General features: G+C 38.1%; 1 protein-coding gene across 1 annotated transcript; it reads right to left on the minus strand.

Annotated features, from left to right (window-relative positions):
• Positions 1–8,482: 8,482 nt before the first annotated feature.
• Positions 8,483–11,722, minus strand: LOC143545470 (glutamate dehydrogenase A-like). The gene is made up of 5 exons (XM_077037363.1): positions 11,613–11,722; positions 11,395–11,508; positions 10,295–10,516; positions 10,139–10,213; positions 8,483–8,671 (listed from the first exon to the last, which is right to left on the minus strand). Exons 1-5 carry the CDS (start codon positions 11,718–11,720, stop codon positions 8,483–8,485), a joined length of 708 nt encoding a protein of 235 aa, XP_076893478.1. The 5' UTR covers positions 11,721–11,722.
• Positions 11,723–13,292: the final 1,570 nt, after the last annotated feature.

The following is a 13,292-nucleotide window of genomic DNA, read 5'->3' on the forward strand; positions in this document are numbered from 1 at the left end:
CACGACCCAGATCGTGCTTTAACTGCGGTGATCCCAGTCATTTCCGGAACGCGTGCCCGAGACTACAAGTTCAGATTACACAAGCGAATCCGGTGAACCAGATTTCGAACCAAGTGACGCGTGGCCGAGCTTTTAACATAACCGCGCACCAAGCGCAAGCGAATAATGACGTAGTTAATGGTACATTTTTGCTTAACGGATTTTATGCTTCTGTACTTTTTGATACTGGCGCCGATCGAAGTTTTATTTCTCGCGCGTTTGAGCAGAAGCTTGCGCGACCGCGCAACGCCCTAAAAGAAAATTTTTCAGTTGAATTGGCTAATGGCGAAACTGTTTTAATTAACTCCGTGATTAAAGATTGCACGCTTAACCTTAACGAAAACGATTTTCTGATCGACCTCATCCCTATGCCTCTTGGAAGCTTTGATGTTATTATTGGTATGGACTGGCTCTCAAAGAATCGCGCCGAAGTTATTTGCGCCAAGAAGATGATTCGCATACCTCGAGAAAATGGTGATCTTCACATCTACGGCGAGAAACCCTCCAGTGGTCTTAAGCTTATGTCTTGCGCCGAAGCCCAAAGACTCATGCGGAAGAAGTGTATTGCATTTTTAGCCCATGTGGTTAAACCCGATGAAGGAAAGAAGAAGCTTCGCGATATCCCTGTCGTGCGTGATTTCCCTGAAGTTTTTCCTGATGATCTTCCTGGTATCCCTCCCGCTCGTGAAGTCGAGTTTCGTATTGATCTTGTCCCTGGTGCTTCCCCCGTAGCTAAATCTCCTTACCGTCTTGCGCCCGCTGAGATGCAAGAATTGGCAAGCCAACTTCAAGAGTTGACTGCTAAAGGATTCATTCGCCCTAGCTCTTCGCCCTGGGGTGCTCCGGTGTTGTTCGTTAAAAAAAAAGATGGATCGTTTCGCATGTGTATTGATTACCGCGAGTTGAACAAACTCACCATTAAGAACCGGTATCCCTTACCGCGTATTGACGACCTCTTTGATCAACTCCAAGGTGCCTCTTGTTTTTCCAAGATCGATCTCCGCTCTGGCTATCACCAGTTGCGCATCCGCGATGAAGATGTTCCGAAGACTGCTTTTCGAACTCGTTATGGCCATTTTGAATTCTTGGTCATGTCCTTCGGTTTAACCAACGCACCCGCCGTTTTCATGGATCTAATGAATCGGGTGTGTAGGCCTTTCTTGGATAAATTCGTGATTGTGTTTATCGATGACGTTCTGATTTATTCTAAAACCAAGGCCGAGCATGAGCAACATCTCCGGTTGGTATTGCAAAAGCTTAGAGCCGAGCAGCTCTATGCTAAGCTTTCCAAGTGTGAATTCTGGTCGGATGAAGTACAGTTTCTTGGCCATGTTGTTAACAAGATGGGTATCCACGTCGACCCATCCAAAATTGAAGCAATCAAGAACTGGATTACGCCATCCACTCCTACCGAGATCCGTTCCTTTCTGGGCTTAGCTGGTTATTACCGGCGCTTCATTTCGAACTTCTCGAAGATCGCTTTGCCTTTAACAGCTCTAACGCACAAAGGTAAACCGTATATTTGGGGCTCGAAGCAAGAAGAAGCCTTTCTGACGCTCAAGCGTTTGTTGTGTGAAGCTCCTGTCCTTGCGCTACCTGAGGGTAATGATGATTTTGTCGTGTATTGCGATGCATCCAACCAAGGTCTCGGTTGTGTTCTTATGCAACGAGGCAAGGTTATCGCTTACGCATCAAGGCAACTCAAGGTTCACGAAAAGAATTATACGACTCACGATCTCGAACTTGGTGCAGTCATATTTGCCTTGAAGATCTGGAGACACTACCTTTATGGTACTAAGTGTATCCTCTACACTGACCATAAAAGCCTTCAGCATATCTTTGATCAAAAGGAACTCAACATGAGGCAACGCCGATGGAACGAACTCATCAGCGATTACGATTGTGAGATCCGGTATCATCCTGGTAAGGCTAATGTGGTAGCCGATGCGCTCAGCCGAAAACCCTGCCAGCTTAACTGTATTTTGCCGCGCACGCAGCTTCACTTCGCGCCGATCCAAAGCAACCTTGAATCGCGCATTCGTGACGCGCAGCGCGCATCCATCAGTAATGGTAACCTTCGCGCCGAGTTAGCGTGTGGCGCGGAAGCGTATTTTGTCCCTAATCTGAGTGGAATTCTCTGTTATCTCAATCGCATCTGGATTCCCTTTGATGAGAATCTTCGCGCTGATATCCTGAGTGAAGCGCATAAATCTCGGTATTCTATTCATCCTGGCGCTGATAAGATGTACAAGGATTTGCGCATTACTTATTGGTGGCCCGGTATGAAGAAGGATATTGCTGTGTTCGTAGCTAGATGCCTGACTTGTTCTAAAGTAAAAGCTGAACACCAACGCCCATCTGGTTTGCTCGAACAACCAGAAATTCCTACGTGGAAATGGGAAGGTATAGCGATGGACTTTATTACCAAGTTACCTTTGACAACAAGCAAACATGATAGCATTTGGGTAATAGTGGATCGTTTGACTAAGTCTGCTCACTTTCTGCCCATTCGTGAAAACTACCGTGTTGAGCAACTCGCGCAGCTTTATGTCAAGGAAATTGTCTGCCGCCATGGTACTCCTTTGAGCATCATATCCGATCGCGATGGCCGTTTTATATCTCGCTTTTGAAAATCTCTCCAATCTGCGCTAGAAACTCGCTTGGACATGAGTACTGCATATCATCCTCAGACTGACGGACAGTCTGAGCGAACTATTCAAACTCTTGAGGATATGCTCCGATCTTGTGTTCTTGATTTTGGAGGTAATTGGGATTCGCACCTGCCTTTGATCGAGTTCTCTTATAACAACAGCTATCATTCCAGTATTGGTATGGCCCCATTTGAAGCACTTTACGGTCGTAAGTGCCGCTCCCCGATTTGTTGGAGCGAAGTGGGTGAAACTTAAATCACAGGACCCGAACTTGTTCAAGAGACAACCGATAAAATCGCCAAGATCCGTGATCATCTGCTGACTGCCAGAAGCCGACAGAAGAGTTACGCAGATCGAAGGCGAAAGCCTCTCGAATTTCAAGTTGGTGATCTTGTTCTCCTCAAAGTGTCGCCCTGGAAGGGTGTTGTCCGCTTTGGGAAGAAAGGTAAGCTTGCTCCTCGATATGTTGGACCATTTAAGATTCTCGCGCGTGTAGGAAAAGTTGCCTACAGACTTGACCTGCCGCCCGCGCTCAGCAATGTGCATCCAACGTTCCATGTATCCAATCTCAAGAAGTGTTTAGCTGACGAGAACCTTCACATTCCACTTGATGAAGTTCAAGTTGATGAATCTATGCATTTCGTTGAGAAGCCTGTTGAGATTATGGATCGTGAGGTTAAGCAAACCAAGCGCAGTCGTATCCCTATCGTGAAAGTTCGCTGGGAGTCCAAGCGCGGAGCCGAGTTTACATGGGAAAGGGAAGATCAGATGAAGATCAAGTACCCGCACCTGTTCTCTGCGCAACCTACTTCGAGATAAATTTCGGGACGAAATTTCTTAAAGTAGGGGAGACTGTGACATCTGACCCGATCCGACCCGACCCAGGTACCCGTTTCTCCGATCCGATCTCTTTCTTTTATGATTTAATATTTATTTATACTTATACTTTATTTTTAATAATAATAATATTTTCCTTCCCGCCTCTTCCTCTCTTTTCCTTTCCTCCGTCCCGTCCCTCTTCTTCTCTCCGCCTTCTTTTCCCTCTTGTCGCCGTCCCGCCCTTAAGCCTTGAACCCCTTCTCTTATTTTTGTGTCCTTTGTTCTTCCCGCCTAAGGTTGTCTGCGCAGCTCCACGCGCCAGACTCCTTACAAGGAAGCCTGCGCGAAGACCAGTTGTTCCTGCTACGCGAGGCGAACTGTTCTCGCAGCGCGCTAAGAATTGTAGTTCTTCTCGCAGCGCGCTAAGAACGGTAGTTCTTCCCGCGACGCGCTAAGAATTGTAGTTCTTCTCGCAGCGCGCTAAGAACGGTAGTTCTTCCCGCGACGCGCTAAGAATGGTAATTCTTCCCGCGACGCGCTAAGGATAATAGTTCTTCCCGCGGCGCGCTAAGGTTTGTTCTGTCAGCCCTCGCCCTCGCGCGTGCGCTCGAGCCTTCTCGCGCTAAACCCCTTTGAGTTTTCTTCTGTTTAATCTAGCCGTTTGCTTTTGTGTTGTCTTATCTTTTGAGCCGTTGACCTAATCTGCTTTATGTCTGAAAAGTTACTTTCGGCGCAGCATGCGCACCAACCCCATTGGTTGACAGAAAAAGTGACTGACATTATCTTTTGAGATCTGCTTTTTCCTTGCTTTGACCAGTACCTTTATCTGATCCGCCCATGCTTTTTACTGTTAACCTGTCAGCTTTTTCTCTTTTTCCCTGCTGCCATATCTTTTGATATCTTTTGCTTTTGGAATCTTTTGCTTTTTGAGATCTTTTCCCCTTTTTCTGGATTTATGTCTCATAGGGTTTCCCTATAAATAATAATCTTATTTTTCCTAACACATCACACACAAACACTTAATTTAACCTCCTTCTTGCTCTCTCTGCCGTCTCCTCCCTCTCTGCCTCCGTCTTCCTCCCTGTTCTGCCCTGCTTTTCCGGTAATATATATTATATATAATTTACTTATTAATTATGCTAACTTATAATCAAGACTTAAATCAAATCATTAAAACAATAATATTTAATTATAGGTTAACTTGTGCTTGTTTAAAGTTGGTTCTTGCTTTATCTTACACCGCATCGTTTATCAAGTGAGTAATCTCGTACCTAATCCCTTTTTATTTTTAATGTTTTGGGATGTTCATGTGTTCATACAAACTTAGAGTCTTAAACTTGTTTATGAACTTTAGTCGCGCAGTATCCCATGTGTTGAGGACGTTTACTTGGCTGTTTATTTGTATGTGTGTATCATTAACCGCTTTGTTCGGCCTATTCCGAAGTTTTCATGGATCCATTAGATGAACACGGGAGACCTATCGTTTACGGTTTTCTTTGTTTTACACTTGCACAGATGTTTTCTCGTTTTTGTGCTCAATTGGGAGCACGGATTGAACTATGAGCTATGATCTATTTAGGCTTGATCACAATCTGATTGCACCCTTGTTAAACACCAGACATACACGTGTTGCGCGCAGAATTATTGTTATCTATGTATTGTATTAAACTTGATTTCTCACCAACACGCAAGTGTTTGACGTTTTATTTTAACACATGTTCAGGTTTGCTGTAGCTACATTTGGAGCTTGTGGACACGTAGGACGTTTTTACTTTTGGACCTAGATTAAAATGTATCAAGACAAGTTATTGTTGTTCGAATATTTTGTTTTATAATATATTGATTTATGTTGATTTATGTTATCTTGCGTTTACTTTGCGCCTGCGCGAATGAATGTATTTATTGAATATTGACACCCAATAGTGTCACGAGTAATGAAACAATAGGTGGCGCCCCGATGTATAATCCGCCTCTGGTCGGGGTGTTACACCGAGTCTAGAGACTCGATAATAGTTCAAACACTTAGAAAATCTTCTTGTTGTTTTAGAACGCTAGTGAGGGTTTTCTGTGACGCGCATCACTTGGGTGACTTATTTTTGGAATTCTTCGCAAACAGTGAGTTTCACGTTCCCTCTTTTAACTCTTTTAAACGCTTTTCACTTGGGGGAGAATACATACTCCGAAACGCTTTTAGATTTTGTTAATTGTTATATATCACTTGTAAAGGCTAAGTGGCAAACGAAACAACTGAAGTCCTTCACACATCGAACCGTTTAGTATTGGATAATAGCGAGTCATTGTTGAGTAGTACTACTGGGTTTGACAAACCTCACCCAACGCTAAGCTCGACTGGAGGTCGAGTGGGTGTAATTTTGGCTAACACATTACCATGGTCGGGATAGACCTGGTGGCAAGGCACATGATAAACAGTCAGCTTCGGTGTCGAACACTTAGTAATACTTGCTTTATAGGCTAGCTACCTGTAGATATATAATTGATTTAACACTATCTGGTAACGCAAAACGCAAAACACAAAACGCAAACGTAAACGCTTTATTGATATAAACTTGTGAACTCACCAACCCCGTGTTGACACTTTTAGTATGTTATTCTCAGGTAGCCGAGGCGGGCGCGCGGTATAGAATCATGCATTATTTTGAACGCTATTGTTTATGCAAACTGTTTTAAACTATTATTATTTGGGTTTATAAGTCGTCCTGTGTGACGCAACTTTTGGTTAAAGGTTTTACGCTTCCGCATTTATTTACACTTAAACGTTTTCGTGGTTTGAAAACTTTATTTATGGTTTGATTATAATTAATGATTCCGATCCTGTTAGTTCACACCCTCTGACGGTAAAACTCCGTTAGTGGATTTGAGGGTGTGACAATAACCTAAACATAAAAACTTTATCCTACACAAATACAATTTATTCATACATTAAAAAAAATTATATTTAAAACCAATTTCTTCCAACTCAACTTATCAGTATCCATCAACACGTAGTTACATTGTGATGAATAATACAAAAACTTATCTTACATATGTTTGCATTAAATGTGAAATATACAACCTATACAATAACATATAACCCACACTTGTTATAAGAATAAGAAAACATAACCTACACACGAAAAACATATAACCTACACACGTGTAGAATATGTATATATTTGTGTAGTTTATATAATTGTTGATGTCGAATTTAATATGTAAGTTGTATGCTTTTTTGTATATTGTACGTTTTTATTGCTCAAAAAATGTATGTTATATATTTTTGTGTAGGTTGTATATTTACTGTTTATATTTAATGGACACATTTGTATGACATTTTTTTTATTATTTATGAAAACTAAATTAGTGTTTTTATCTTTTTAATTATTTTAGTTAAATTATATAGATATATTAATTAGAGAGAGATTTATTATGGTTATATTAGTTGTATTAATTGGAGAGAGAGTGTGCATTTATTGCTACATTTATATCTTTTTCATTTATATTTAAACTTTTAAAACCTAAAATAAAACTAATGGCTCATATTTATTTTTCGCATTTCTCGCAGTAATTTCATTTCTTACTTGAACACACACACACACACACACACACACACACACACACACACACACACACATATATATATATATATAAGTTTATAAAGATTCTAGACCCAGCCACCATGTGACCACCACCATCACCGTTGGTTGTGAGCACCTGATATCCGATGATTTGTGGATCTGTGACTCAATGATGGTGGTGTTAAGGAGTTGCAGATATGTGATTCACCGATTACAGATTTGTGATGAGGTGGAGGTGGAGTTCCGGCATTGATGACGGGGAGGTGGGGTTCCGATGTTGATGACGGGGAAAGGCTTCCGATTTGGCCGGGACATGATCAACGAAATCGGATTAGGCGGAATACGATAAACGGGCTTCGATTAGGATTTCAATTTGGCTTGAAGACGATGAATGAGCTTCAATTTAAGGTGGCTCCTTCTATTTAAATTAATGTGATAGTGAATAGGGTTGCGGAGGTGGTGGCTCGGAGAGAGAAAATGGTGGATAGGCTAGCCCTGGTGGTGGGTTTTAGTGGCTGTGGAGGCTCGCCAGAGAAACGGTGGTGTATGAACGGAAGAGAGATATTTTTTCATATATATATATATAAATGTATTCTTTTATTTTTTAAAATATTTTTTAATAAGTAGGTAAAATGACCAATTTATCCTCACGTGCAAGGTACATGACCAGACTTAACGATAAAAACTAACTGAGTTAACGTTATAGGAAAAACGATGTAACATTTGAAAACGTAAAGTACAAGATATCTTACTATTAAAGATAAATGACAACCATTAAAATTGAGTTCAAACATAAAGGACAATATATGTAATTCTGTCTTTATTATATATTTAAGAAATTACATATGACACGTCTCACCTGTAAAAAGCAAAAGCAACTACTCACAAATTTAAGGATTATTTATTTATAATTATTAGCATCTGACAAATTATATAAACGTTTTTTTATTTTTTTATTTTTGTGCTTTTAAATGGGAAAAACACGTACCAAATATCTTTACATTGAACTTTTGTTCTTTGTTAAATAAATTATTAATAGCTTACGGACTACATTTATTTTTAAAAATAGTAGAATGTTCACTCAAACAACCTTGCTTTACCATGTCTATTTTTTTTTAAATAAACCTAAAGAACTAGTGATAAAAATAAGGAACGCATAAATTGCTAAATCTCATATTATTATATTAAATAAGGTAATATAATAATTATTTTACTAAAAAGTAAAACTATTTACTAAACAGTAAAACCAAAACAGAAAGAAAAAAAAATATGTAAGTTTTATATAATTGTTAAGTTTAATAGACACATACTCAAAAGTAATGTCATATACTTATATGCTAGTTAACTTTTTTTTACATCTACTTCGTCTTCCTCAATGCTCTTCTTCATTTCGTGACGCTAGAAACCACAGAAGCCCCGCCACCGACCGTCCAGAAATCTTTGAATACCGTCAGACGAATAATAAGGAAATACCGTCGGCTCGACGGTGACAACGTTGTCAGCCCGCCAGGTCCGACGGAGACACACAAGGGCTTTTTCCGTCGTCGCCGCATGATTTGCTAGCTTCTCTGTCTGCTTGACGGTATACTGTACACATGGTCAATTCTTATTTGTCTATGATATGCATGCGTCTGACAAAAAGTTACGTTAGACAGAGACATTTTGGGGATTTTTCAATTTGATGGACAAAAGCTTGGGCTAGTTGAGGATTTCCCTATTCATTTAACATATACCAACGTCTTAAATGATAAATAAACCTAAACTTATATATAATAAGAATTAGACCCTCGGTTTACATGTAAGATTTTAAAAAGAGACGACAAAATAAAAGCAAATTTATTTACCACATCATATAAGACTCTATTAAAGTTAAAAATATATATTAATACGAAATGATATGCAATCTTAAATGCTAAAAAAATGATTTAACACAATAATTGTACGTTTAAAAAGACTAATAACAAATTAGAGGTTGGGTGTTGAATAGGAATGAGCAAAATCGGTGGCGGTATCGATTGGTACCGGTAGCGGTACCGATTGGTACCGGTACCAATACCGAAATCGATACCGAATCGATACCAAAGTTTTAAGTTTCGGGATCGGTACAGTACCGGTAGGGTACGGGTATTTCCCGATTTTTTTACCCTCGGTACCGGTACTGTCCTGGTACCGAACCGAATATTTCGGTATCGGTACCGGTACAAAAAATTTTCGATTTTCAGATCGGTGTTTTAGATATCACCGGTACGGTACCGTGCTCCTCCCTGATGTGTTGAAGCCTCTTAAAGAGTACATGTTATAAATAATATTTGTCTATTCAAAGCTCTTAAGGGGCTCATGCAAGTAAATAATATTTGTCTGTTAAAAAGAATTAATATAAAACTTAATTTGTTTACTTTTGAAATGATTATGGTTAGGAAAATAATAATTGAAACAAATTATATTTTGGATTTGTTATATTTATAAGTCGAATTTATAACTTTAGTGTTACATGTGTTTAGTTTACGAGGATTTCTTGTATTCATATATATGACAAGGTTAAAAACTTAGAATACAAAGTACAATAAAAATGAATATATATGGGTTAAGTTATTCTATAATTTTTTAATAACTTCCTAATATTATATAAAAGGGGTGAATAAGCGGACAACAAGCTGCGTCGTCACCCCTTTTTGAATGGCAAACCCCGATCCTGACTACTAAAACCGAAGTTATCGTTATTTGGCGTCGATAAGTTACCGTGCACACCCCGTTGAACTCTTTTAAGAAACGTAATAGCTTAGGGGGCAAGGGACACAAATGTATCAAAACCAAAAGAATGAAAACGTGTTGATTCTCGAAGGATTTGTAGGATGAGAAGGAACAAAAAAATGAGAATGATTTGTAGGCAAAAAAAAAAACACACAACAAAATTAATAAAAAAATCAGAACTCAAAATTTCATAAGAAATCGAAAAAGTAAAAACATAAAAATGTTTCCTTTTCTTGTTCTAAAAATAAGAACAACACAATGGTGAGTGAAAAAATCATTGAGTTTTATATCATAGATGCTTACTAATGGCTTTCCGGTCACAATAGCTGGCGAGTAACCATGGAACTTCGAGTACTCGTCCAAAATCCAAGCCATGGTCTGTCAATATAAGTAAATTTTATACAGAATTGTTTTGTTATATATAAGAATCATAAGATCAATAATCCTGACAGTACAAACCTGGCCATCGGTACCCATATCTGGTGCTGGAATGTCGGTATTCACTCCAATAAGATCATGAATCTTTTGGGTGAAGACACGGGTAAGTCGTTCAAGCTCACTCGTTGACAATTCCTTTGGTGAGCACCCGATTCCACCCTTGGCTCCACCGTAAGGAACATTGACCACCGCAGTCTTCCAAGTCATTAGTTGAGCCAAAGCATTCACCTCTCCATGTTCAACCTTGTAAAAACCAAAATACCAATCATATAAAGTAATTTTCGAGGCGTTTTTTCAATGCAAAAATATAACTTTCACTTTATAAATGGCATGAAAATCCAGGGTAAAATTGTGTTTGACATGCTGCAAACTTATATAAAGCTATCAGTCAGTATCATAATTATTACTAATAAACTAAGAATGAGCATATATACAAAAAAAAAGATAGCTAGACCATGGACAAAATGATACAATTCATACTCTCATTTCCAATAATACAATCCCCCAATCAACTGAGAAGTAAACATCCTAATGTACACCCAAAAATAGAAAATCCCAAACAGAAATTCTCATAAAAAACTAATAGATCTCTCAAACATAATTAATCATTCGACTGGAACCACTCGTATAGAACTTAATCTCCAAAACTAATGAATTCCGTTTTGGTTTGGAATTCAGTCCTGTCCCATGAGCACGATTTAAAAACTACTAAAAGGAGTTCAACGGTTTTGTTAACAAACAGCACCGAACCGATGTTATAGAACACGTGAAACAATAACCAGCTTTCATAAAAACCTAAAAATATAACCAAACTAAACCAAACCGAAACAAACCATTCCCGGTCATTTAGGCCCGTTCTGGTCCGGTCTGTTCTGTTTTGTCAGTGCAGACTACATACCCTAATAAAACAACAATGTGGACCCAAAACACTCAGATCAACAAATTACATTCCAAATACACAAACTCTCACCAAAATCAATCAAAATCAGTAAAATCAGTCACCAATTACACGTAATATAATCTCTAAACCCTAAATCTCCATAAATCAATCAACAATCAAACACATTCACACACCACACACAAACACAACTCAAAACAACAACCAAAATCAGTAAAATCACCTCAGGATGATACCGAATCCCGCCTTTCATCGGACCACGAGAATTATCATGCTGCACTCTAAATCCAACAAACGACGTCAACGTCCCGTCATCCTTCGGAATCGTACACTCCACCTGATCATTAATCCAATCCAAATCACATCACACAATCAACACTCAACTATTAACATCAACAATCAATCAATCAACTACTGCTACTAATTACAAGTCATACGTACCTTAACTTCACGATACGGGATCAACAAACTGGTTTCGACCTTAGAATCCAAACTGAGAAGACGAGCAGCGTGACGGAAGTTACGATTTGTTGCGGCCAGAGCATTCATTGTGTGTATTTGGGAGTGAATAATAATAATAACAATAATAATAATAATAATGTGAAATGAAATGCAGTTATATTATGAGAATTGAGAAGGTGTAGGAATGGCTGGATTTGAACGCATATATATTATGCGTGTGAATTTGAGTTGAGGTGGTTATTTTTAGAATTATTATTATTTTTTTAGAATTATTATAGCTGTTTTGTTATTATTTATTTTATTTTTTTTTTTATAATTTTTAATTTGGAATTGGTATGAGATGACTGGATTCGTAGCTGGTAAGATAATCAAAGTAATTAATCGAGTATTCTTTTTATGTATTTATTTATTCTTTTTTAATGATATCAAATTTGAGTGTTTAGACTGGTATTAATGGGTTGATTTTTCTAATTTTCTATAGGTTACGTAACGGACGTAACGGATGGATGACATGTTTACTTTTTTTCTTTTAAAGATTTGTATAATTTATGGTGTGAAAAGTTTGGATATTATTAGATAATTGACCTGAAGTTTTATGGTGCAAATATGTAATTATTTTATTTTTATAGCATACAATTGTAATTTTAGAGAATAAATATTGGAAGAATAATAATAATAGAATTTGTTCGGGTTCAGTAGGTTGTGTTTGTGGCAATCTATATGCATCGCAACAAGAGCTAAGCCGCACCCGCGTGCAGGGTCGGCTCCGAAAAGACGAAAAATTTTTTGGGTCAAAGGCGAATTTTTTTTTGGCCTTAAGGAAAAGAAACATTTTGTTGGTTTTAAACAATTTAATTATAAATTGGCTTATTTGATTATGATTTAAGTTGTGTAAAAAAACTTTTATATAAAAATAAACTTAAAATTGTCTCAAATAAGACTAGAACCCACAACCTTTTTGTTAGATGTCATACCCCTTTACCATTAGACTAAGCTAGCGATTATGTAATTGTGTTGAAACATTGATTATACACATGTTTTTGATAAAAAAATACATATAATTTAAAGAAAATAAAAATTCGGGCCTAGCGGAGTGTCGGGCCTGTGGCCGTCGACTACCCTGCCATGCCTCAAAGACGGCCCTGCCCGCATGGTTGGCTTGTTTTGCCTTTTTGGTTCTCTTTGATTCTATCGTCCGATCGTTGATACGGTATAAAAAGAAAAAAGAAGTCAAACCAGGGCGGTTTGTAAAAGTTCAAGTTTAACGGGGGTTTAGATCAGTTACAGTGTTAAAGGTCACAACTTGATTTCAACCCTACGAGTCAGTTCGGTTCTAACATATTTCAATTTCCGAGCCGGTTCATTTTCACCTTTACTTTAACGTGAAATGGTTTAGTGTGTGATTTAAGATGGTTCTCACTCAAGATGGCAATATGTGTTTCTAGTGTCAATATAATGGTTTTGAAAAGCAACTAATAAGTTGATTGCTACTCTTTAAAGTCTTCTACTGCCATTTATACTTGTGGAAAAACTTGAGAGCAATAGGTGAAATAGTCAATATAAATTAAATATTAATCCGAATACTAGTATTTCTAAGAGGCTATGAGTTGTAAGTAGTGAGTTGTTAAATCTATCGTTTAATCAGTAAGAAAACAAAAA

This window comes from Bidens hawaiensis, unplaced genomic scaffold (assembly GCF_021521415.1).
Source record: "Bidens hawaiensis isolate Kalapana, Puna unplaced genomic scaffold, B.hawaiensis_p1.1 tig00013978_1, whole genome shotgun sequence".
Lineage (NCBI taxonomy): Eukaryota > Viridiplantae > Streptophyta > Magnoliopsida > Asterales > Asteraceae > Bidens > Bidens hawaiensis.

What these genes read in the sequence shown, in the direction of transcription:
- LOC143545470 (XM_077037363.1), bottom strand. Translation starts at nt 11,720, where the DNA reads ATGAATGCTCTGGCCGCAACAAATCGTAACTTCCGTCACGCTGCTCGT. An exon ending in TCCCGTATCGTGAAGTTAAG is followed by an intron (nt 11,509 to 11,612) that starts GTACGTATGACT and finishes ATTAATGATCAG; the next exon opens with GTGGAGTGTACGATTCCGAA. An exon ending in TTGTGACCGGAAAGCCATTA is followed by an intron (nt 8,672 to 10,138) that starts GTAAGCATCTAT and finishes CCATGTGTACAG; the next exon opens with TATACCGTCAAGCAGACAGA.